At 39.3% G+C, this 26011-nt stretch overlaps 1 protein-coding gene across 5 annotated transcripts in view; it reads left to right on the forward strand.

Annotated features, from left to right (window-relative positions):
* ATE1 (arginyltransferase 1) overlaps positions 1-26011 on the forward strand; it is a 159556-nt gene that overhangs the window by 24134 nt on the left and 109411 nt on the right. For all 5 annotated transcript variants that reach the window (XM_005890164.3, XM_070363529.1, XM_070363530.1 and 2 more), the window contains exon 8: positions 23458-23490. In XM_005890164.3, coding sequence (XP_005890226.2) covers positions 23458-23490 — 33 coding nt within the window. The remainder of the gene's footprint in view (positions 1-23457; positions 23491-26011) is intronic.

The following is a 26011-nucleotide window of genomic DNA, read 5'->3' on the forward strand; positions in this document are numbered from 1 at the left end:
AGCGCAGGGTCTTAAGCACTGGACCACTGGGGAAGTCCCTTCACTGAGGTTTTGATTTGCAGAGCAGATGGCATCCCACTCCAGTGTTCTCGCCTGGAGAATCCCGTGGACAGAGGAGCCTGGCAGGCTACAGTCTGTGGGATCGCAAGAGTCAGACATGACTTAGCGACTAAATGGCCACCACCGATGGCTAATGATATTGAGCATCTTTTCACATGCTTTTTGGGGCAGTTTATATATTTTCTTTGAGTAAATGTCTGCTTACATATTTTGCCCATTTAAAATTTTTTGCCCATTTAAAAAAATATTAGAAAAATATTAGATATTTTAAAGTAATAAAAATATTTTTAAAAGATTAGAAAATATCTCCCATTCTGTGGATTATCTATATCTCTACTAGGATTTTTTATTTTAAAATCCATTTTGTTTGATATTGGTATAGCCATTCCATCTTGTGGTTCCTGTTTGCATTGATATATCTATACTATTTTGTTGTCAGTCTGTGTCTTTGAGTTTCAAGTATGTCTCTTTTAGTCACTGTGTATTTGGGTCTTGTTTTTTTGTTTGTTTTAATTTGGAGGGAGAGCAGTCTCTTCCACTTAGCTGAAGTGCTTAATCCATATTTAATGTTGTTAATGATGGAGTTGGATTTACGTCTTCATTTCACTTTTGTTTTATGTTTCATGTCTGTCTTCTTTTATTTCTTTACTGTTTTCTTTTGCACTAAATGAATATTTTCTAGTGTAGGATTTCAGTTCCTCTAATTTTTTCACTATGTATTTTTGAGATGTTCTCTTAGTAGCTGCTCTAGGCTTACCATATACCTATTGACTTACAGGAGTGACTTCAGATTTATGCCAGCTTGAGTCCAGTGAGGAATAAAATGCTATTGTTGTTGAGCCCCAGTCCCTCCTCCCACTTTGTGTGCTATTTATAATTTATATATGTTGTGATCTCAATATATATTGTTTAGTTATTACCTTATATGACTTTATGTCTTTTATAAAGCTGAGAGGAGAAATAGGAACAAGTATTTATTTATGATTTGTTAAAATTAACCTTCATTTCTGGTTCTGTTCATCTATTCCTGTGTATTAGAGTTACCATCTAATGTAATTTTCTTACTGTAGTTCACCTTTGTTTCCATCCACCTTCTTTATGTTGTCAAATATTTTACTTTTCTATATGTTACTGTCCCAACAGTGCAGTTATATACATATCGTTTGATGCATTTGGTTTTAAAATCAGAGGAGAAAGGAGAATATGCATTTGTATTCGAGAAGCCTCTGCTGATACTCCCTGAAGTCTCAGCCTTGGGCATTGCATAGTCACCCACGACGACAGTGGTTTTAGTAGTATTCTCTTTGTCTCTTTCCCTGTGGACTGTAGCCCACCAGACACCTCTGTCCATGGGATTTTTCAGGCAAGAATACTGGAGTGGGTTGTTGTTTCCCTTCTCCAGGGCATCTTCCAACCCAAAGATTGAACCTGTGTCTCCTGTGTTGCAGGTGGATTTTTTACCTGCTGAGCAATCAGGGCTCTTCTCCACTGTCTCTTTTCCACTTTCCTTCTGGTAAACCAGCTGGCCTACAGTTTAGCTTGAGAGATAGTGAGACAGAGAGAGAGGGAGAGGGAGTTGGGGACTGGGGTAGGGGGGGAGGGAGGAGGGGGAGGGGGGAAGGGGGAGGGGAGAGAGAGTGTGTTTGTCTCTGTTCTTATGGCCCTCCTGCGCCCCCTTGTGTCCATGCTTTGGAGCTGCGAGCAGGAACACTTCCTTTCTGCTTTATGAACAGGGCGCTGGTCAGGAGCTTGGTCCTAGGTCTGATCTTTTTTAGGTAGATTATTAAACTTGGGGCTCATTAAGAGGGAATTTTAAGACCTGTGAGCTGCCCTGATGGTAGTTCTGTGTAGGGAGATGGTCACTGCTTCAGGTGACTCCTTTACTTGCTGGCTTTTTATCCTAGAAATTCTTCCTTCACTTGGCAAATCCTTGCTCACAGAGAGTCAGCTCTCTGTGGTGCTGGCTGCCTAGAGAAACTGATGTGGGCATGCTGCTCTGCTTCTCAGTTTCCAGGTGTGGCATTCTTGTCATGGAGTAGGAGTTTTCCTTGTACTTGGCTAGTGTTTTCTATGTGAGTAACCAGCTAGTGTTCCAGTGCTCAGAGACAGAAAGAAAAGCCAGAAAAGTTCTCCTCTGGAAAGTTCAAATGATCTGACCTGCTTTCCTGGCTCCAGGCAGCAGCTCTCTGTTTTGTGGTTTTGTCCATATAATGGGCCAAACTATTTTAATTATGTTCAAGAAAATACATTTTTGCTTTTGTTGTTGTAAAACATTTGAAGTAAATAACAGTCAGCATACTAACTTGGGAATTTTAAGCAACCATATCAATGCAGAAAATCCATTTTTAGCTCTGTTGGTAACTGTAAAATAAAATCACTTAGGCACCCCAAGAAGTAAGTTATTTTCTGAGAGATTTGATGAGGATATAAATAAATATAGATAGCTTTGATATCCAGAATAGCAAGTCAGTTCTTTTTAGTAGCATCTTTAGAAAAGTAGCACATAATTGCAGAGGGTGAGATTGTATGAGACTTCATAAATGATTCTGTATGTTTGTTTGCATTACTGTTTTCAATCATTCAGGTAGATATCAGATTTTCAGAAAATAATACTATCTAGATAAAATAAAGCAGGAGTAATTTGTGACCTATGTTTTGTATAATACAATATAAAGCCAGCCATTTAGGAATCTTTGTTTTTCAAAAAAAAAAAAAGAATCTTTGTTTTTCAAAATACAAGTAATTCCATAGGATACAAATATGGGATTTTTAGCTAAAATTTCATTGATGTTATAGATAATACCATTATCTAATAGTATTAAGTGCCAGTAGATCTCAGCTCTTCTAAACTGTGTGAAGAACAGGCTGTAGCCATAGCTCCAGTAGTCGCATTACAATTCTGAGGCATTGGCTGAATTGTTTTCCAGATTTTATTATGGACTTTCAGACAAAGGGAAATTGAGAGAATAGTATACTGACTACCTTGTTTCCGTCATCTAGATTCAACATGGGTTAGTTTTCTGTGTTTGCTTCATCTCTTTTTGTGTGTTGAATCATGCTTTTTTTTCTTGATTGCATGTACTGTGGTTTATTGAAGCAATCCCTAGTTATGGACATGGGACTTGTTTCTAATCTGCTTTAGACAGTATACTTTTGTCACTGTGCCTTCGGGTGCAGGTGTGCTTTTTGCTTGATCTGACCTAGTGCATCAAAGGACAGGAGCTCATAGAATTTTGCTAGTTATTGCCAGATTCCCTCCATGGGTGTACTGTCTTTACTCCAGAGTATGAGAATGTCTTTCTCCATAGTACTCCCAAACGAGTTGGTCTCAGACTTTGTGGATTTTTCTTTTTTTTTTGTATCCTTAGTTAGTTTTTAGAGTATGGAAAGGATGTTAGGAAGAAGTGTCTTATTTTGGATGACCTCTGTGATCATAAGCTGAAATGTATATAAAGAATTTTTTATTTATACCTTATGTAGTTTAATGAAACAGGTGAGAGACTGATGCTGATGGGAACAGAAAAGTGGAAAGAATTAAGCAGAAGCAACAGAGGTTCGTTTAGTCAAGGCTATGGTTTTTCCTGTGGTCACGTACGGATGTGAGAGTTGGACTGTGAAGAAGGCTGAGTGCCGAAGAATTGATGCTTTTGAACTGTGATGTTGGAGAAGACTCTTGAGAGTCCCTTGGACTGCAAGGAGGTCCAACCAGTCCATTCTGAAGGAGATCAGCCCTGGGATTTCTTTGGAAGGAATGATGCTGAAGCTGAAACTCCAGTACTTTGGCCACCTCATGCGAAGAGTTGACTCATTGGAAAAGACTCTGATGCTGGGAGGGATTGGGGGCAGGAGGAGAAGGGGACGACAGAGGATGAGATGGCTGGATGGCATCACTGACTCGATGGACGTGAGCCTGAGTGAACTCCGGGAGTTGGTGATGGACAGGAAGGCCTGGCGTGCTGCAATTCATGGGGTCGCAGAGTCGGACACGACTGAGCGACTGATCTGATCTGATTCTAAGGGATCATGAAGTCGACAGGACTGCTGTCCTGACTAGGAATATTTTTAATGATGAGGTTTAAAAATAATCTTCCTAAAAGTGTCTTTAATGACTCAACATTTTTCTCAATTAGAATAGGAATCTGCTGTATTAAATTTAATGAGTGAATTCAGGTTATTTCCTTAATAAAACTCTTAAGCAGCAATAGATTAGACCTTGTCTGGTCTATAAGAAGTCTGCACTCAGGAGGTTGGCTTACACTGTGTCCCTTTCTGTCCTCATTGTAGGATAATCGTGTGATGTGATTTTGTGTTTATATGTGTGTATATCATATCATAGTTGCATTATTATAGAATTAAAGGGAATTTAAATTTTAAGAGCAGTATATATTCCTATCTCTCCTTTTTTTAAAATATATATCATTTAGTGCTTAGATAGTTTGATACAGAAAAACTTTTCTTCTCATTTTGAATTTGGAGGTACTGTATATACAACTGAATACAAAGAGGAGCGAAAGGTATCAAAACCAAACTTGTGATCCTCTGCTCATGTGACATAAACCAGCTTTGTATATTGCCTGAAATGGATTTGGGCTTTGCATGGAAAGTAAACCTGGCTTGAGTGATTTGCTCGTAAGTCACCGTGTGGCAGTGTGTTGGGCGTATCCGGTGTCATGCGGGGAGGGCCCTCTGGTGGCACCATTGTTATCTGCCCCCTCTTCATTGCCAGCCACTCCTTGGTTGGGGTGAGGGGCTGGGCAGATGCTGCCTTTGGGTTGTGACTCCTCTGACTTTCTTCTTCCAGTGTGTTCACAATGATCTTTCTTGAACTGCTTGTTGTGTGGCTTTGTTATCTGCAGTGGACACCTGCCTCCTTTTAATAAGTCACTGTTACAGGTCTATACTGGGCTTCCCTTGTGGCTCAGCTGGTAAAGAATCTGCCTGAAATGCGGGTTCAGTCCCTGGGTTGGGAAGATCCCCTGGAGAATGGAAAGGCTACCCACTCCAGTATTCTGGCCTGGAGAATTCCGTGGACTGTATAGTCCACGGAGTCGCAAAGAGTCGGACAGGACTGAGCGACTTTCATTTTCACTTTCACAGGTCTGTACTACAGAGAACTTCCTCCTATAAGCGTGCTGTTCTCTTATCTAATTACACAGAGGAGGTTCTCAGGCTTCGTGGTCACCCCGTTCCATGTTTTCACTTTCCCTTTTATTATGTCACACATTCACAGGTTAGTGACAAGAAAATACGATAGTGGGAGATGAAAGTGCTTTACCACTTGCTCGATGTCTTTGTCAACAGTAAAGTCACTTTTCTGGCATAGGTCACAGAGCCCATCATCTTTGTTTCTGTTCAGATTGTTTGAAACACAGCGCTCTTTGAATCTATGGATGAAGATAGTGGAAATGTTTTCCTAGGCCACAGGTACACAGTTGAATAACACCAGACAGTTACTCTCTATTTGTTTGTAGATAGCCATGACAGTGACAGTGTTACTTAGCGTTTATTGTTTTTAAAGAAACCTTTAAACAGGCTTTTCTAAAAGAAAAGATGAACGAGGTTTGTTTTTTACATAGTTTTAGATTAAGAAGATTTTTTGGAAAGAAGTTCACATATTATTTGAAAGACATATCAGTAGGATTAATGAATAAATCTGAATTATGTATTTTTACTTTAATTTTATAAAGAACCTTAAAATGGAAAATTTCAGGTGTTTGTAGAGGTAATAGTACAGTGAACCCCGTGTGCCCATTGCCCAGCTTCAACACTGTCAGCACTTAGCCTTATTTCCGCTTGCCACCTTTTGTTTGTTGTCCCTGAAATTATGCTTTTTTATCTATAAATACTTTTTTTTTTTTGCTTATTCCATCAGGCAATCATATAACTTTAAAAATTAACAGTGATTGAGGTCATTTCATGCTATCCTGCTTTCTCAGAAAGCAGTGTTTTCTAAAATTAGTTCAGAGAACTTACTGTGAGAGACTCACACATCAGGAGATCTCTACTTCTGAGAGATATTTATTTTGAGGAAAGTTGTCTTAGAGTCCGGCATAAATGATAAGACAGTAAGTGTGATAAAGAGAAGGTTGCCGTGGGTCTCTCTTGACCCGGTGGAGAACTGAAAGGAAGCAGTAGTATATTGAGAATACCAGACTGTTGTCTCACTCCAGCCACCAGGTGGTGCTCTAGATACAGAACAGGTTTGCTCTTAACATCAGGCTCAGTCCCCACGGGATGTGTGTTTACAGCTTAAGAAGTATGGATAATGCTTTTCTTCTGCCATAAGAATTACTTTGCATTGAGGCATTGAACATGATAATTACAAATGATTCTTTGCTTGTTAAAGATGTAAGAATTTTCCAGAACTTAACCTAGAGAGAAGCTTTTCAGACTTGTTTTCTCTTCTTAATAGCCTTACTCTATGTATATGAAAATAATAACAACAGCTTATGTTTAGAAACTTATTCGGTGTATTGTACTGACATTTTCCTTCAGTTATGCGGAGAAACCAGACAATTTTGTATAGAATAGGTATATCAGATCAGATCAGATCAGTCGCTCAGTCGTGTCCGACTCTTTGCGACCCCATGAATCGCAGCATGCCAGGCCTCTCTGTCCATCACCAACTCCCGGAGTTCACTCAGACTCACGTCCATCGAGTCAGTGATACCAATCCAGCCATCTCATCCTCTGTCGTCCCCTTCTCCTCCTGTCCCCAATCCCTCCCAGCATCAGAGTCTTTTCCAGTGAGTCAACTCTTTGCATGAGGTGGCCAAAGTACTGGAGTTTCAGCTTTAGCATCATTCCCTCCAAAGAAATCCCAGGGCTGATCTCCTTCAGAATGGACTGGTTGGATCTCCTTGCAGTCCAAGGGACTCTCAAGAGTCTTCTCCAACACCATAGTTCAAAAGTATCAATTCTTCGGCGCTCAGCCTTCTTCACAGTCCAACTCTCACATCCATACATGACCACAGGAAAAACCACAGCCTTGACTAGACGAACCTTTGTTGGCAAAGTAATGTCTCTGCTTTTGAATATGCTGTCTAGGTCGGTCATAACTTTCCTTCCAAGGAGTAAGCGTCTTTTAATTTCATGGCTGCAGTCACCATCTGTAGTGATTTTGGAGCCCAGAAAAATAAAGTCTGACACTGTTTCCACTGTTCCTCCATCTATTTCCCATGAAGCGGTGGGACCGGATGCCATGATCTTTGTTTTCTGAATGTTGAGCTTCAAGCCAACTTTTTCACTCTCCACTTTCACTTTCATCAAGAGACTTTTGAGTTCCTCTTCACTTTCTGCCATAAGGGTGGTGTCATCTGCATATCTGAGGTTATTGATATTTCTCCCGGCAATCTTGATTCCAGCTTGTGTTTCTTCCAGTCCAGCGTTTCTCATGATGTACTCTGCATAGAAGTTAAATAAGCAGGGTGACAATATACAGCCTTGACGAACTCCTTTTCCTATATGGAACCAGTCTGCTGTTCATGTCCAGTTCTAACTGTTGCTTCCTGACCTGCATACAAATTTCTCAAGAGGCAGATCAGGTGTTCTGGTATTCCCATCTCTTTCAGAATTTTCCACAGTTTCTTGTGATCCACCCAGTCAAAGGCTTTGGCATAGTCAATAAAGCAGAAGTAGATGTTTTTCTGGAACTCTCTTGCTTTTTCCATGATCCAGCGGATGTTGGCAATTTGATCTCTGGTATATACTATACTATTGTATAAATACCTAACTGTCATAATCAACAGAATTTGAGTGATGGCAAAGGGTGAGCATTTTGAAATCTTAAGATATTTTTTCAGGCTACTTTTTGAGTCAAGTAGAGGGCTTGAAGTAGAGGGCAGCATTTGTACAGTTTAGTCAGAAAAGCCTCGTTCTGTGAGTAGCCCCTAAGTCAGGACAGTTTTGTGTCATAGTCTCTCTTGAGGTGTGCTGCATAACATTTTTTATTAATAATAGTTAAATTATCAAAATTTTAAAATAATTTACTTAAATTAGAGCAGAGGCCATGGTTTTATCCCCATGTCATCCTGTTAATTCTGAGGAAGATGCATAGGGGTAGAGTTAAACCAGCAGTGGGAACATTTTTTCCTTTAGGTCAAGAATTTCCAAAACTCGTCTCAGATCATAAAATCATAGCTTCAGATCATAAAATCATAGCATCATAAAGCATTAGAGATGGAAGGACCTTCATGGTTGCGTAGAGGGTATGGATTCACTCCTCTTACTTAGAGAATTAATTTGTCCAGGGTAACACAGGTGATGAGTGGCAGAGCAGTGTCTCCAAATTTAAGAGCTTTTTGCACTAGACCATGGTGTTGCTGTGTGAAAGCATAAAAGTGGGCTGAGATAATTAACCTCAAATAACCGACACCAGTGAATGAACTGTTCCACAGAAAGCAAAGTTTCCAGACAATTGAAACATTTTCATTGTTAAGCTTTTATGTATTCTGCTTGTTTGAAATGAGTCTTTTCCAAATGTGTCGTGTGCTTCTCTGCCTCCTGTCCCAGAGCACTGAGCAAGACGTGCGACAGTGGCACTCACATTCTCAGGCACGTTCTGCCATCGCAGCATTTCTACGTACCACATGCCCTCACACCAACTGCTTTTTTTTTCTAAAGTTAACTCTCTTTCATCCTGTTTCCCTTCTCTTTTTGCACTTGGTTTTTGCGGTGTTTTTCTAGTTTGGCATTCTTGCCCTTCCTCATTTGTGGTTTCTTGATGTGTTTGTAAAAATATTTATTGAGCACATGCTGTGTGCCTTGTGGTGTCTGAGAGGCATTTGCTCTGGTGAGCAAATGAGTAAGTCAGATCAGTGATCCCTTGCTCTTGTGGCGCTCACACCCTATGGTGGGAGGGAGTGGTCAGAGGTAGTCATTTGAGAGTAGCTGTACTAAATGAGCAAATTACACAATAGGTCAGCAGCAGGTAACTAAAGGAAGGCAGAACAGGTGTAAGAGAAGAGAGGATGGTTTAGTTACTGGCTTGGAAACTGGATCACCAAGTTAATTGTTAAAGTTAACTAACAGTCAAGGGGAAAATGGGAAAGGGAGCTGGAGGGTTTCCTCCGCATGCTGGGGCAGAAGCACTAGGGCATGCCTTTTGAGTCCTCATTTTAACCTTTTTAGCTTTCTTCTGTGGTTTGAATGTCTGACATTCTAGCGTAGTTTGCTAATTGATCTCTAGTTCAGGTATACTTTAATATAATAGCTTATACTTAATATGTAGCTACTTATACTGTCTTCTGGAAGCTGAGGAATGAGACTGTGAGCGGGATGTTTGGTGTCAAATTTAATGTGTGGCACTGAGTGGATGCTGATTCTTGATTAACCACCTGCAGGAGGAGAGACGTGCCCTGTGATAAATGATCTGGCTTGAATAGTGTGAAGATGATACCAGTACTAGTAGATAGCCTTGGTGTGTTTATCGTTCTGGACATTTTGGATGAGAATATTGATGACAGGTAGTCTGAGGAGCATCATAGGTAACAGTGTGGACTCGGATCAGACACTTGCCTTAAGTCTCATCTTCCCCACTTACTACCTGTGTGGCTTGGAGCAGGTTTCTGCTTCCTCTGCTTCCACTCTTCAGGTTCCTCGTTGGTGAGCATGGGGAGAACAGCACATGGGGCTCATGAGAACTAAGTCAGGGTAAAGGTGCTTGGCTAGATAATCATCAGCTAAACGAGTTGCTGGGCTGTGGACGATGACAAACCATTTGGAAGCATCAGAGACACCGAGCTCAAGGGCAGACAAGTGATACTTCTGGTTCATCCAGCCAGCATTTGCAAGTTATAGTTTTCCTCATTTTGTTCTTCCATCTTAATTCTTAGATTTGTTTGAATTAAAAGATCGCATATGTTTTAAATTTTAATATTAGAATTAGTTCTTTCAAAAGACAAAAGTAGTAATACTCAAAACCATTCAGTTTGGTTCATCAACGTGTAATTTTACTCTTTAAAATCCTATTATACCACCTGCAACTTCTAAAATATATCATTTGGTGAAGATTCATGTGTATATTTCTTAATTGCCTCACTTAGAACTGGAAATAAAGGAACTGTGGATGTTTCTGTGCCTTGCCTCTGGTGGTGGAGCTTCTTGCTTACTCTGCGAATAGATCCCTCCTTTTGAAAAATAAGCTGTATTTTATTAGACCACCATAATCTATGCTATAATTTGTGTTCATACACTGACTTACAAAAATTCTCTGCCAGAGTCAAAAGAAATGCACAGTGCAGAGTGCCAGGAAAGGAGTAGATGCCCAGTGGAACATTCATTGAATGAATGGGCAGCTGAGTTGACCATTTTTCAGAAACAGCTGGAGAGAGAACTCACTGTTGCCAAATGGAAAACTACAAGAAAGAAAATGTGTTCTTGAAACCTGTGATGTGAAACCAAAAGAAAATTCATATGATGTCAAAGCTCTTGACAGTTGTCTTGTACGAAGTAAAAGCTGAGGGAGAGTGTTGAGAAAGTTAAGTACATTTTAGTGTGTGCAGAGCTCACGTGAAAGGGATCATCTTGTTGGGAGCACCGTTGCCGTTTGTCTGTAGTTTTTGTATTTCAGGTCTGCTTTTTCCATTAAGTCTGAGGAGCCTCTGGTTTTACGACCTCCTGGTAATGACTTGACAAGTGAACAATGCCACCTATTGAGGACTGGCTGGCCTAAACAAGGAAAGTTTGTGTTTTTGCTGTGGAAATTCATTTGATATGCCAAATAACTTAGCTAACTGCTTGCATGATTAAAAAGCAGTTGATTTCCTTCCAGTCAGTAGTTAATTATAAAAGTAAAATATATACATTATATATGTGATTTTAAAAATCCAGAATATGTCTAGGTCTATAAATATTGTCTGTAAAGTAACATACACACTGGCTTTTCCATGACAGTCATTCTAGAAATAGCTCAAAGTTTCACACTTAGAGTGGCTCCTTGTCTGTGGAGGAGTGTGATTGTTCTGTTCAGCCAGTCATATAAATATGTGATTCCCAGCATGTTCCAGTCACCGTGGTAGGTCCTGGGGATGCATAGATGAATAAGACATGGTCCTCTGTACATTTTAACTAGCCAGTATTTTAAAGGCTTCTTTTCAGAAGTTTGCATTAATGTTTAAAATGTTAAAATGGCGATAATATTTAAAGAGTACTGGAAATACGGGGTTGCCCCAAAAATTCATTCAGGTTTTTCCATAGCATCTTATTGAAAAACCCAAATGAACTTTTTGGTCAATCCAGTATATGTACCTGGCATGATGTGGAGATATTTGATCTTGCTTGGAATTGGTTGGTCTGATACGTATGTGAAGTAGTGCCTATAACCATTATTAGTATGGTTGTTAATATAGTCAAGTATTTTTAATAATAAGTCAGTTGCTGATAATATATCCAGTTTCTTAGTGCTGTGGTCAGAGAGCTTTTAAAGTAATTTTATTTTGGCTGTGCTTTCTTGCTAATTTTTATTTCAAGGTTTTGTGGTATTTTCTGCTATCCCTAATTCATGTCATTCAGATTTTTGAAAGATACCCATTTTTCAAGGTCAGTTTGAATTCTTTTATCAATTTAGTGCCATTTAAGTGATACCTAGTTTTGTCCTCAGTAATCTCTTGAGTAGTTGCTCGTCAGAAATAATATTGGAAGTTTCTCTGCAGGAAATTAAAGGAGTGTATTGAGGACATAGGTGGTCCTGGGGAGATCTGATGAAAAGCACACTGGTGTTTCTTCACTTGATACCAACTTTAGGTTACTGATGACTGCATCTCTGTGGCATCTCACCTTGGGCAGATGACCCAGTTTTGCAAAGTAGCCAGTGGCCATGAAGACATAATAGGCAAAAAGAGTTGAAAATTCATTTACTTGTTTATGAGTTGATTAATCCAATTTACAAATGAATGAATGCATCTAGGCAATTAAGCCGCAAATATTTGCTGAGTCCCTCCTGTGTGCCAGGTGTCACTTTAGGCTCCAGGGATGTAGCACAGGGAATGGGAGAGAAACGCTCTTTGCCTAGGGGAGATTATGTGATAGTGAGGAGGATGGTTGGAAGGAAAGTTATGACCAACCTAGACAGCATATTAAAAAGCAGAGACATTACTTTGCCAACAAAGGTCCGTCTGGTCAAGGCTATGGTCAAAGAGATCCAACCAGTCCATCCTAAAGGAGATCAGTCCTGGGTGTTCATTGGAAGGACTGATGTTGAAGCTGAAACTCCCAATACTTTGGCCACCTGATGCGGAGAGCTGACTCACTTGAAAAGACCCTGATGCTGGGGAAGATTGAGGGTGGGAGGAGAAGGGGACGACAGAGGATGAGATGGTTGGATGGCGTCACTGACTCGATGGACATGGGTTTGGGTAGACTCCGGGAGTTGGTGATGGACAGGAGGCCTGCCTGGTGTGCTGCGGTTCATGGGGTCGCAAAGAGTCAGACACGACTGAGCGGCTGAACTGAACTGAGGAGGATGAATAAACAAGCAGTATGCTGTACAGTGTCAGGATAATGTGCGCTAACGAGAAAAGGGAAGAGGAGGTGAGAGACGGGGATAATTATATGAGGATGTCAGGAGAGGCTCTGAGGAAGGGGCTCCTTGGCAGACCCCTGGATGAAGAGCGTGCACCTTTGTGTATCTCTGGGTGGTACATCTCAGGCCTGACATGTTCACAGAACAGCAGGGGCACTGCTGAGGCTGGAAAACAGAGTAGGGCATCTCTGTGACGCTTCTGAAGGTTTTGTTTTTCTAATCTCCCATTTTTGCTGTTCATTGACTGATATTCATTATCATAAAAATGTTTATGTTTTGTTGTAGACTTATTACCTCAACACCTATATATCACCACATCTTAGTGTTGTTTTATAGCACTGAGACTTGGTACCCCTGGGCTTTGTTGCTTCCTTCGTCAATTCTAATGAATAGTGCTCTTTAGTGATGGGTATAACAAAGGGAATCATGGGTTGGAAAAAGCATCTAGGTTCTAACCCTAGTTTTGTTGCTGATTGTAAAATAATGTAACATTTTTGGACCACAGTTTATCTAGGTGTAAACTAAAGGAGTTGGATTAGATAACTGCCAAGATTCCTCCTCTGTAAAATTCTGTGATTTCAATGATTTTGACAAAAATTCCCCAGGAGAAATTGAATACTATCTCCTTTTTTAAAAATAGTTTTTTAAAATGTTTATTGATTGATTTGGCTACACTGGGTCTTGGTTGCTGCTCATGGGCTTCTCTAGTTGCCGTGAGTGGGGACTACTCTCTAGCTGCGGCGCGCGGGCTTTTCACTGCGGTGGCTTCTCTTATTGTGGAGCACAAGCTCTGGGGCCTGTGGGCTTCGGTAATTGTGGCCCGTGGGCTCCAGAGCACAGGCTCTGTAGTTGTGGTGCATGGGCTTAGTTGCCCTGCAGCACGTGGGATCCTCCTGGACCAGAAATCAAACCGCTGTCCCCTGCATTGCAAGGCAGATTCTTAACCATTGGACCACCAGGGAAACCCTAAAGTTAATTCTTAAGTTTATATATAGTGAGGTGCACAAATCTTAGATGTACAACTTATTGGATTTTTACATATTATGTGCTCTTTTTGGACCTCTCTGAAATTTAAAAAAAAACAAAATATATATAGTCCATCTGTGGTTGATTGAGTCTGTGGATGGGAGAGTATGGAGGGCTGCTTGTACATGTATATTCTAAATATCTTTTCCCAATCTGGAAATGCCTATATTCAATACCTAGGCAACTATTTTTAGAAGAATGGAATTTAAAAAAATTTTTTTAATTATTATTATTATTATTTTTTTACTTTACAATATTCTGTTGGTTTTGCCATATATCAACATGCATCTGCCACGGGTGTACACGTGTTCCCCATCCTGAATCCCCCTCCCACCTCCCTCCCCATACCATCCCTCTGGGTCATCCCAGTGCACCAGCCCGAAGCTTCCTGTATCCTGCATCAAACCTGGACTGGCGATTCGTTTCTTATATGATATTATACATGTTTTAATGCCATTCTCCCAAATTATCCCCCCCTCCCTCTCCCACAGAGTCCAAAAGACTGTTCTATACATCTGTGTCTCTTTTGCTGTCTCGCATACAGGGTTGTCGTTAGCCTCTTTCTAAATTCCATATATATGTGTTAGTATACTGTAAGAAGAATGGAATTTTAAAGCTTTCCCATTTTGTTGCATTTTTGTACACTTAATTTATAGATTAAGAAAGCAACAGATGTAAAGGTTTCTCTTACTACATAAAACTTTGGTCCCAACATTGACTTTAAAGAAATGCTAAGGTACCTTTTCTCTTAAACATACTTCTAAACTTGCTTCCACACTTCTTGTGAGAGTTTTTTCATATTTTGTGCTGGTGCTTAACTTACTTAATATTACAAACAAGCGGGTGACAGGGTCCTGGGGTAGAATGACCCTCTCATCAGAGAAGCGAGCCGCTCAGCACACGGCGCCACCGGCACTTGTGTCTCTCTTGTGGGCATTCCTTTTGGGGACTTTACCAAGAACCCCTTTTCTTTGCATTTTGATGTACACTCTGTGGTGATTTTTTTCACTGCTGATAGTGTTGAAAAGCAACAAAATTCTTTTAGATTCCGTTCTCTTTGAGTGCACCTCTTCAAGCTATAGAATTAGGACTTTCTTCCCTGGATTTATAGACTCATGTTTCAAATGTAACCTTTTAATTTTAGAAACAAACACCAAAGTTGGAGGTAGTAAATAATGAAGTTTTAATAAGTTCAGATGTACACTATTTGTGTTAATGGATACAGAGCCACTATTTATAAAATATTCAATTATTAGAGTGAACACATGAGGTAGGTGTTAGTGAATGACTTAATTATAGCTCAAATCCCTGTTGCGCTTAGAAATTGGGGGAAGAGTTGCAAGTAGTAAAAGAATATGCACTGAAGTAGCTCACTAATTAGGATGTGCATTAGCAAACTGGAATCAACACTATGAGCAAAACGTTTATAGCTCACTCTGTGTGTTAGTGTTAATGCACTTTTGTGATTCTGGGCAGGTATTAATTTTTTAAGAGTCATTTATTATAGTTCTTTTCATGGTGTGGACTTGAGTGTTAGTCCCTTCACCATTCCAAAGTGCTAAATCTTACAAGGATCCCCTTAAGAGATATTAGTGGCTGGGGACCACGACTCTTCATTACAGTGGGGGGAAAGAGCCATTGACTCATTGATAGTTTATATTAGATTTTTCAGACACTAAACAGCCATGCTGAATATTTTCAGTAAGCATTTCTACTAAGTATAGATGGGGCAAAACGGTTCTGAGCTGGCAGTGACCAGTGTTTCTTAGAATAAGAATTGTGGAATATTGGTTCTGTGAAATGGTAATAAATGTTACATGAAATTAAAAACCAACCAACAAACAGAACTCTGGTTATGTAATTTTGCAAAGCACTAGATTAAAAGAAGCTGAAGGGTTTTTTGTTGTTCCAGCTATGTTGGGATACAGTATAGTTTTTTGTTTGACTGCAGGGATTCTCAGGGCCTGTAATTTGTCTGTATATCTTGTATTCTTTCTGTAAGATGAAGGAGAGGAGATGAGACAGCAATAGTATGCAGCATTTCTCAAACTTACTTGGCCACGGAGTCATTTTTTAGAGTGTCTTGGGAACTTGGCATGCTAGAGGACACCATCGGTGAAGGTGATTAGGCTGAAATCGTTTTGTGGATAGAAAACTAAGATAATTTAAGTACTCAAGTAGCTAGAGCTAGTAAGATTCCAGACTAATTCTAAGATCACTGTTCTTTCTGTCAGGAAAAAAAAAATGTAATGGCTCAGAAGACAGAGGTTTGAATATGTTAGACTGTAAATAAGGCTTTCATTGTCATCTTTTAAGATTTACTGAAGCTTCGTGTCCTGTCCAAGGTTCTAAGGTCTAACCAGAAAAGGCAGTACAGGTGGTCATGTCTTTCAGCTGCATTGCTCACAAATGGAATAGGGAATATCTATAAAGGTGAATTTGCAGAATTACCTAAATCTGCTCTTTTTACTCCCCACTAAAATTAGGATAAACAGGATCTTAGTTCTCAAACATTAGTTTTGACTTCCTATTATGTACAGGTTTAATTTCATTCTGTTGATGACTTCTTAAATGGGGTAGGGAGAGAGTTTAGCTTATTATATGTGACTCTTAATTAAACCTTCCATATTCCTGATAGAAAAACATTAATATTTTACATTTTGTATGATTTAGCTTGCTTGTTATAAAATTTTAAAGAAATATCTTATTAGATCATAGCCTAATATGGTCAGACTTCTTTTTCAAGAATTAGACGTGATTGAGCACAGCACAGCACACCATGTACCAGGGTGACAGGCCAAGAAACAGGAGCAGCAGAAGTATTTTGTTAATGCAAGAAAATTCTGGATAATTCATGTGAGCAGTTTTAAGACTTAGAATTCCACTTTGACAAATAGGTACACCTCACTGATATTCTTTGGTTTAGGGGAAAAACTGTGGCTTACCTTATAAAATATGCTGTTTGGTGCTTCTTTATGTAGGAACTTAACATGATCCTTATTACACAGAAAAAGGCATTTCAGGAAGATATTAGCTTAAATTACTTATATATTGATACTTAACATTATAAAGATAAATAGTTGATTATATTAATAGTTTTCCTGGGCTATTCTGGCAAAATTAGTAGTGTGTATTCTTTTTATTCCCCCACTCCTCTCTGCCCCCCAAAACTGACATTGTTAATAACAAGTCTTGGAAAAAGAAAGAATTTACTAATTGTAAGTGACAGGAGGTTTAAATGCAATTTTGTGTGCTTGGAAAACTGTTTAGAAAATTTTGGTAAGCATTAAGTGCTTCTCTGAAAGGAATGAGGTGTTAGGAGATAGGCTGCTGATGGTTAATAGAATAACGGTACTAGGAGTGGTGAGTCAGAATGCTGCAAGAGAAGCAAAGTTAGTGAGTGACTTCGTAGCGATAATATTGATCTGTATGTATCCCTTTCCTCTTTTTTTCCCCAGTTTTATTGAAAAATAAAAATTGACATACAGAGCTATATAAGTTTAAGATGTACAGTGTAACGATTTGACTGACACCATGAACTGATGATCTTAATAAGTTTAGTAAACATCCATCATCATCATTAAGATACAAAATTAAAGAAATAAAAAAAATTTTTTTCCTTGCAATGAGAACTCTTAGGATTTACTGTTAAAAACTTTCATATATAGCACAGAGCAGCGTTCATGACGTTTATCATGTTGTGTGTACAACTCTAGTACTTAATTATCTTATAACTGGAAGTTTGTACTTTTTGACTTGCCTTTATCCAGTTTTCCTTCCCCCTACCGCTACCTCTGGTAACCACAAATCTGATTTCTTTTTCTATGAGTTTTTGTTTTTGAAATATAACTCTTCTACAAGGCTGTGTTAGTTCCTGTTACACAACATGCGGTTTGATATTTCTGTGCATTTCAGAATGATCACCGTGGTAACTGTCATTATGATGTGCCACCATACCAAAGTGTTGCACTGTTACTGACTATACTCCATGTACTATACAGCTCATACCTGTGACTCATTTATTTTGCACCTGAAAGTTTGTACCTCTTAATTTCCCTCAGCTACTTCTCTCCCCACTCACCCTCTTCCCCTCTGGCAACCACCTGTTTGTTCTCTGTGTCTATAACTTTTTCTGTTTATTCATTTGTTTTGTTTTTTAGGTTCCAAATATGAGTGAAATCCTACTGTATTTTTCTTTCTCTGACTTCTTTCATTTATCATAATATCCTCTGCTGCTGTTGCTAAGTCGCTTCAGTTGTATCTGACTTTGTGCAACCCCATAGACGGCAACCCACCAGGCTCCCCCTTCCCTGGGATTCTCCAGGCAAGAACGCTGGAGTGGGTTGCCATTTCCTTCTCCAATGAATGAAAGTGAAAGTGAAGTTGCTCTTTCGTGTCCGACCCTCAGCGACCCCATAGACGTCAGCCCACCAGGCTCCTCCGTCCATGGGATTTTCCAGGCAAGAGTACTAGCTCTATCCATTTTTTGCAAATGGCAAGATTTCATTTTAATTAAGTAATTGTTTAAGGCCACATGGCTTGTAGGATCTTAGATTGAAAGATTGAAAGGCATCAGAAGATTCAGTTTTTTATGGCTGAGTGATATTCCATTGTGTGAGGACTTCCCTGATGGTCCAGTAGTTAAGACTCCACGCTTTCACTGTAGGGGGCGCAGGTTCGATCCCTGGTCAGAGAATTAAGATATCCCAGATGGCACATGGCGCAGCGAAAAAGAAAGGTCCATTTTGTGCGTGTGTGTGTGTGTGTGTGTATACCACATCGCCGTATCCATCTGTTAATGGGCGTTTAGGTTGCTTTTGTTTCTTAGCTGTTATAAATAATGCTGCCGTGAGCATATGGGTGCATATATCTTTTTGAATTAGTGCTTTCATATTCTTTGGTTAAATACATAGGAATGGAATTGTTTGATCATATGGTACATCTATTTTTAACTGAGGAATCTCTGTGCTGTTTTCCATAGTGGCTGTGCCAGTTTACATTCCTACCAGCAGTGCACCTGGGTTCCCTTTTTTCCACATTCTTGCCAGTACTTGTTTGTTGTCTTTTTGGTAATAACCATTTTAACAGGTGTGAGGTTGCTGCCTCACTGTGGTTTTGATTTGCATTTCCCTGATGATAAGTGATGTTGAGCATCTTTTCATGTGCCTGTTGGCCATCTGTATATCTTCTTTGGAAAATGTCTAGTCAGTTCCTCTGCCCATTTCTTAATCTGGGTGTTTGTTTTCTTGATGTTGGGTTGTATATTTTGGATAGTAACCCTGTACCAGATACATCGTTTGCAGATATCTTCTATTCAGTAGATAACCTTTTCATTATGTTGATAATTTCCTTCTCTGTGCACAAAGGTTTTTTAGTTTGAAATAGTCTTATTTGTTTATTTTTGCTTTTATGTCCCTTGCCTGAGGAGACATCCCCCCCAAATATTACTAAGACTGATGTCAAAGAGTTACTGTCTCTGTTTTCTTCCAGAATTTTGTGGTTTCACATCTTACATTTAAATTGAAATCTTAACATGGAGAAGAGACTTGCAGTTGCCACGGAGGAAGAAGGGTGGGGGGAAAAGATTGGGAGTTTGGAATTAGCAGATGCAAACTATTTTAGATGAATGGATAAACAATAGGGTCCTACTGTGTCGTATAGAGAACTGTACTCAATATCCTGTGATAAACCATTATGGGAAAGAGTATGAAAAAGAATTTATATATATGTATGACTGAGTCACTTTGCGGTACAGTAGAAATTAATACAACAGTGTAAATCAACTACAATAAAATATTTTTTTAAATAAATCTGTCTTTAATGCATTTAAAATTTACTTTTGTGCTTGATGTGAGAGAGTAGTTCAGTTTGATTCTTTTCCATTTAGCTGTCCAGTTTTCCCAACACCATTTATTGAAGAGACTGTCTTTCCCCCATTGTGTATTCTTGCCTCCTTTGTTGTAGCTTTATCTTTAATTTTTGCCATTTTAAGTATGATGTGTCTTTTGTGTGATCTTTCCATTGATCCTGTTTGGGCTGTCTGTGCTTCCTGGACTTAGATGTCTGATTCCTCTTACAGGTCAGGGAAGTTTCCAGCTGTTGATAGTATGTATGTGTATGTTCTCTACCCTTTGTCTCCCTCTCGTCCTTCTGGGACCCCTGCACACGAGAATGTTAGTACCTGTGATGCTGCATGAAGTCTCTTAAGTTGTCCTCATTTCTGTTTTCAAAAATTTATTGATTGATTGATTTTTGACTGCGCTGGGTCTTTGTTGCTGCGTGCGGCTTTCTCTAGTTTCCTGGGCTCAGTAGTTGCGCCTCACACTCTATAATGTGGGCTCAGTAGTTGAGGTGCATGGGCTTAGTTGCTCCACGGCATGTGGGATCTTCCTGGAGCAGGGATGGTGAACCTGTGTCCCCTGCGTTGGCAGACGGATTCTTAACCCCTGGACCACCAGGGAAGTCCTTACTCTTTTTTTCTGTTTAGCTTCAGTGATTTCCACTGTTTACCTTCCAGCTTGCCGCTCTCTTCCTCTCTGTCATCTAATCTACTGTTGATGCCTGGTAGTGTTATTGTTTATTTTAGTTATTGTGTTCTTCATCTCTGGTTCTTTTTTGTATTTGACATTTTCTCCTTGTTAAAAACATCTGACTTCTCACTCTGTTCATCCGTTCTGTCCCAAGTTCTTTGAGCTTATTTATGATCATTACCTTGAGCTCTTTATCAGATAGATGGCATATCTCCACTTCTCTTCATTCTTCTTCTAGGGTTTTATCTTATTCCTTTATTTGAAACATATTCCTCTGTCACCTAATTCGCTATTTTTATTTCTATGTATTTGGTAGGGTGGCTACATTTTCTTCCTCTTTCAGGTATAGCAAGGGAGACACCCTTACAAATGGAGATTTCCATTACCGATGTATAATAAATATTTTCTTGCAAAGAGGCAACTCCTACTTGGTTTTCAGAGTTTTCTCCAGTCTGCTATGTCTTAAAAATAACAAGCTTAAATAATATTCCAAACAGACACATTTTGGGGTGGCAAATTCTGCTCCCCCCTACATTATAACTGGCTCTGTTTTTAGAGACGTTTACATTCACAGCAAAATTGAACCATTTTTGATACTGATCTAACTTCATGGTATTTGTTAAAAAGGTGTCTGTTTTCATGATCAATTTTAGTGTATACACAAAATGTACTTTACAAATTATATCTGCCTTTTTATGATTGTTGTTTTTCAAAGTATTACCTTCTTTTCTACTGAATATATTATGTGTCATTCATTATGAATGAATTTACTAAATACTAGTAATTAACCGGAGGGAAAATAGCAGTGGGTTTTTCTGGTGCACTAAAAATAAAGTAGGTGAAGCATTTTCATCCTTTCTCATGTCCTGTGAATAGGATGGTGAATGCGTGCCTTGTGATTTGTTATTCTGTTTATACAGCCTTGCTGATTGAGAAATTTATATATTTCATGTTTTGGCAGCATCAAACAGGAAAAGAATTTTTAGGTCTGTTTTGAAAAAAACTGACAGGAATGTTACATATATACATGACGAAGATGTAAAGTATTTGAGTTTCAAGGAGACAGTAGTTTTCTTGGAGAGTATTTGCTATTCTTCCCTTATTTAAAGTGACTTCTGTCAGACAAAAAAGTAATCAGTCCAGTTGATCTAAGAAAGAAATGGAACCTTTTGTTCAAGCTAAAATGAGGATTATAACCTGGGAGCCATTCAGAAGCTCCAAGAACTGTTCTGCCTGTTAGAAGTCGAAACACAGTTATAGAACTTTTATGACAGAGGGGCCTGTGCAGGTACAAAGCGATGGGTCTGCAGGTACAAAGCGATGGGTCGTGTGACCCCTCACAGGATCGAGAAGGAATGTTAGCTTCGCAGCAGTTGTCTTGATGTGCTGGGAGGATGTTCTCTTCGTGGTTGAGCAGGTATTTCTGCTCCTGGGGGAGGCGTGATGGGTGCGTGATGCAGATAAACAGTGCGTCTTAGAGGGCGGAGAGGAGGCCCGAGGGCACGGCGCTGCTTTTTATGCTGACGGTTTTCTTGTCTTCCCATAGAATAGGAATTTTATTTTACACTTCCATCATAATTAATTCATTAATTACAACTGAACCAGAAATACTTCTAAATTCTCACTTAGTATGTATAACACAGTTAACAGGCACATAGTGGAGAAAAGCATGGAAACCCTACAATAGAAACTTTCTCAACTTTAATATAAAAATGCACCATGCCTCATTTTCCTCTACTGTGAAAACTGGGTAGTCTTTCAACTAGCACTTTTTACTCTTGGGAGAAAGGGTAGAGATTATTTTATGCTGGGCTAATGTAAAAAGAATCCAAGACTATAAAGGTTGCAATTTAAATTTCATTAGAATTATGTGCTTCATATCAGCATTATGAAATTAAAAACTTTTGGTATATATTGCACTTTCAGAAAGTTCTCTTTTAGCAGTTAACATAATTGAGTTGGATATTAATATCATTTAAATTAAGAGAAAAGTCGTAATAGTGCCTACATTGCATTATACCCTATCATCTAAGGCCTAGATGATACTTACTAGTTAATTATGTGGCTTTGGCGTACACTGGTAATCTTTTAGGAATTTATTTGCTTTAGATTTGGAGGTAGGAAATGTCTGGTATGTTTTTTAAACTTTATTACGAAAATTGTAAACATTCACAAAGTAGAGAGACTTGTATAATGAATCTTCATATGTTCATCTCCTGTCCTCACTAGTTTCATATAGTGTCGCTTCTTGTTCTGTCTCCACATTCCCCACCATAACCTGCCTTCCAACCCCCCGTGCTCTTAAAGGAAATCCCAGAGATCATGTAATTTCATTGAGAAGTACTTCAGTATGTATCTCTAAAAGAGAATCAAAATATCTATATTCCCAGTGAGTACTAGCTAGCTCTGTTGTGGAGAGGAAGTTCAAGAGTGCTTGCTAACTGGCCTGCTATCACATTGTGTAGTTAATTTGCATTTAGTAAGATCCAGAGTTTATATTACTTGGCTTTTTATTATTACAATAAGTCTCAAAGGATTTGGAGTGTTGATTTTGTAAATAACATCTAAGAAAACGTGATTACCATCATGAATATGTATGAAGGTATGTAACAGTCCTCATCTCAGAGCTAACCCGCGATTTACTTTGTCAATTTTTTCAGGCTCCTCCCCAGTTCCAAAATTTGTTTATTTATTTAAATGCTGAGAAACAGCATGTAACACTTAGTTTCAGATGAAATTTATAAGCCATAAATTTATAATTTATGAAATTTTTAAGTCAGAGAGAAGAGAGAAAAAATGTGTGTATGAGGTTGAAAAAAGAGGAAGGGCAGAACAGCCTGGGTTCTAGAGAAATAACTTTCCCTTTAGTTCACTATCACTTACCCAACCTGCTCTCTTGGTTTTGACTTTTTAATTTCCTTCTTCTTGCTTTCCTTTTTGGTTTGTATATTTTTCTTCTCTGAAGTTAGGCATTTATATAACTTTGCCTGTGACATTTATATTGTTGATTCCTCCTTTATTACACAGGGATTGTTTTATTGCATAAGGGTTGTGACATAAAACTTTAAAAAATAAAATATCTGTTTTATTGTTTTTATACAGATTTTGACAAATATTTAAACTCATTCTATGGTCTAGGTTGAGCTTTTCTGTACTCTGTAAATGAAATTATATGGTGTATGAAGCATTATGTATAGACATTTAGGTTCACTTTATGTGCCCTTTTTGAAAAATTTTGTAATAATTTTTTCTTCTTTGTGTGTTCTCTTTTGCTGCTCCTTTATTGGATGAAACTGATTCTCTTCGAATGTGATTCTACAGTTCACAAGATTCCTTTGCAGCTCACCTTTGGAGGTAAGGTGACCTTAATATTGTAAATCATTGACCTTAATATTGCTATTGGTATCTTTTGTGAGGCATTTATTTGATAATTTAGGAGTGATCATTTTGTCAGGATGTATATTCTTCAATACCATAAATGAGACCAGTAGTTATAGGGCCATTCACCTTCACAATAGATGATTGCCCTCATTTTATCAGGTAGAGTGAAATCAGCCCATTTTACTTATTTATTTTTTATTTTATTTATTTATTTTTCACTGTGCGGGCTTTCTCTAATTGTGGTGAGTAGGGGCTACTCTCTTGGAGAAGGCAATGGCACCCCACTCCAGTACTCTTGCCTAGAAAATCCCATGGACAGAGGAGCCTGGTAGGCTGCAGTCCATGGGGTCGCTAGAGTCGGACACGACTGAGCGACTTCACTTTCACTTTTCACTTTCATGCATTGGAGAAGCAAATGGCAACCCGCTCCAGTGTTCTTGCCTGGAGAATCCCAGGGACGGGAGGCCCGGTGGGCTGCCATCTATGGGGTCCCACAGAGATGGACACGACTGAAGCGACACAGCAGCAGCAGCAGCAGGGGCTACTGTCTAATTGGGGTGCTCGGGCTTCTCATTGCAGTGGCTTTTCTTGTTGCTGAGCACATGCTCTAGGTTGCACAGGTTTCAGTGGTTGTGGCACATGGACTCAGGATTGCAGCACATGGGCTCAGCAGTTGCCACCCCCCAGGCTCTCGAGTACAGGCTCAATAGTTGTGGTGCATGGGCTTAGTTGCTCTGCAGTGTATAGGGTCTTCCCAGACCAGGGATTGAACCTGTGTCTCCTGCACTGGCAGACAAAGTCTTTACCACTGAACCGTCAAAGAAGCCCAGATCAATCTATTTTAGAGCCTTGTTTTGTCTCCTTCCTCCCATAACGGTCTCACATTGACTTTATCCTCTGTAAACTGCCCTGGTGTTAAAGGGGAGTTGGAGAAGTCTGGGCAGAGGCTGTGTCCAAGGAGGTTTCAGTTCGTTTGAGAGAACTTTTTAAAATCCGTGAGTTGATTAGGGAAGAGCAAAGGACTTACTTGTATTGAGCTTCATTATAGCCCAGATAGACTTCTGGGTGCCCGACTCACTTTCTCCTCCAATTCTCATGATGGCTCTGCAATTTAGAACTGAAAACCCAGTGATAAAATTGTGAGATAACAAAAACTTAGATAATCAGAGAACCAGATATGGGTGTGAGCTGTGGTTGAAAAGGAATTAATCGGAGAAGATGGTGAGACTTTGGGAAAGGAGTGGAGAGGGGAAGCAGCGGGGCACGTGGAGGGACACTGGACTCAGTACCAAACCGAGGTTCAGGCCAGGTCTTCACTTACTAGCCACACAACTCGGGGTGGTCACAGCGTCCCTGAGCCTCAGCTTGCTTATCTTTAATATGCAGATAATGATTTCTACCTCTCAAAGGAGGCAGTGGACATGGGAGCAGTTTATAAAGTGCTATTCAAGTCTTACTGATATTTTGTGTTCTCCTCTCAGGCTGTGCCTTCAGCCTCACATGGCAAGACTGTCCCTGCCTTTCACTTGTCCTTCCTTTTGCCTCTGTTGTTTACCTCACTCTGTTCCCTTCCCCGCCCCCAACCTCTTCAGACACATCCTGCTTCAGGCCGAGCCTAGATGCTGTGTAGTCTGCGAGGCCCTCTAACTGCTCCACATAGAGGCAGTTGTTCCCTTCTCTGTTTCCATATTATATTCTCTGATTATTGAAGCTACTGTTGTTATGTGGTGTGGCCCACCCTCCTGGTGGCCAGCTTGAATGAGTTTCAGGGGAAGCGGAGCAGACCAGAGGGGTAGTACCATCCAGGTTTGGTTCCCTTTTCTACGTCCACCAACCAGGGAGAAACACAGCTTGGAAAGATTCTGGGCTTTGAAATGAGAGATCGTTGGGTGACCCGTGAGCAAGTCATTTCATCTTTCAATTAATCTAAAAAATGGAGATGATAGTAATACTTACAGGGTTATTAAAATGAAATGAGATAATGTGTGATAAACGCTAAATGTAATACCTGTCACATAGAGTTTTAAATGAATTTTGGTGTAAAAGCAGTAAAAGTTAAAACTATAACATAAGAAACTTGAAGACAATATAAATTATATAATCTACTCTTTAGTTGATAAAGTGCTTTCTAAACATAGAATGAGAACTATCACAAAGGAAAAGATGGAAAAATTAAATTTGATTTTGTTAAAAAAAAAAAAAAAATCCGTGATTTGGTTCATGAAAACATGCATAGTTAAAAGGCAGTTTGGGAAAGTGTCATAAAATGATTATTGTACTTAATATAATCTCTTAGAATCAGTTTTTAAGTATAATGTTGTCTTTTGACTGAGATGTACATCAGGGAAATCTTTAATGTCAAAACAGGGTCTAGTCTTGGGGAAAAAAGGGAGTGGCAGGAGCTTAGAAGAGCTAATGTTGATAATGCTTAATGCTGGACTCTCATTTAAGTAAGAGCTCAGGGGAGTTGCCAGGAATAGGAGTTTTGAGCAGA

This window comes from Bos mutus, chromosome 26, assembly GCF_027580195.1.
Source record: "Bos mutus isolate GX-2022 chromosome 26, NWIPB_WYAK_1.1, whole genome shotgun sequence".
NCBI classification, from domain to species: domain Eukaryota; kingdom Metazoa; phylum Chordata; class Mammalia; order Artiodactyla; family Bovidae; genus Bos; species Bos mutus.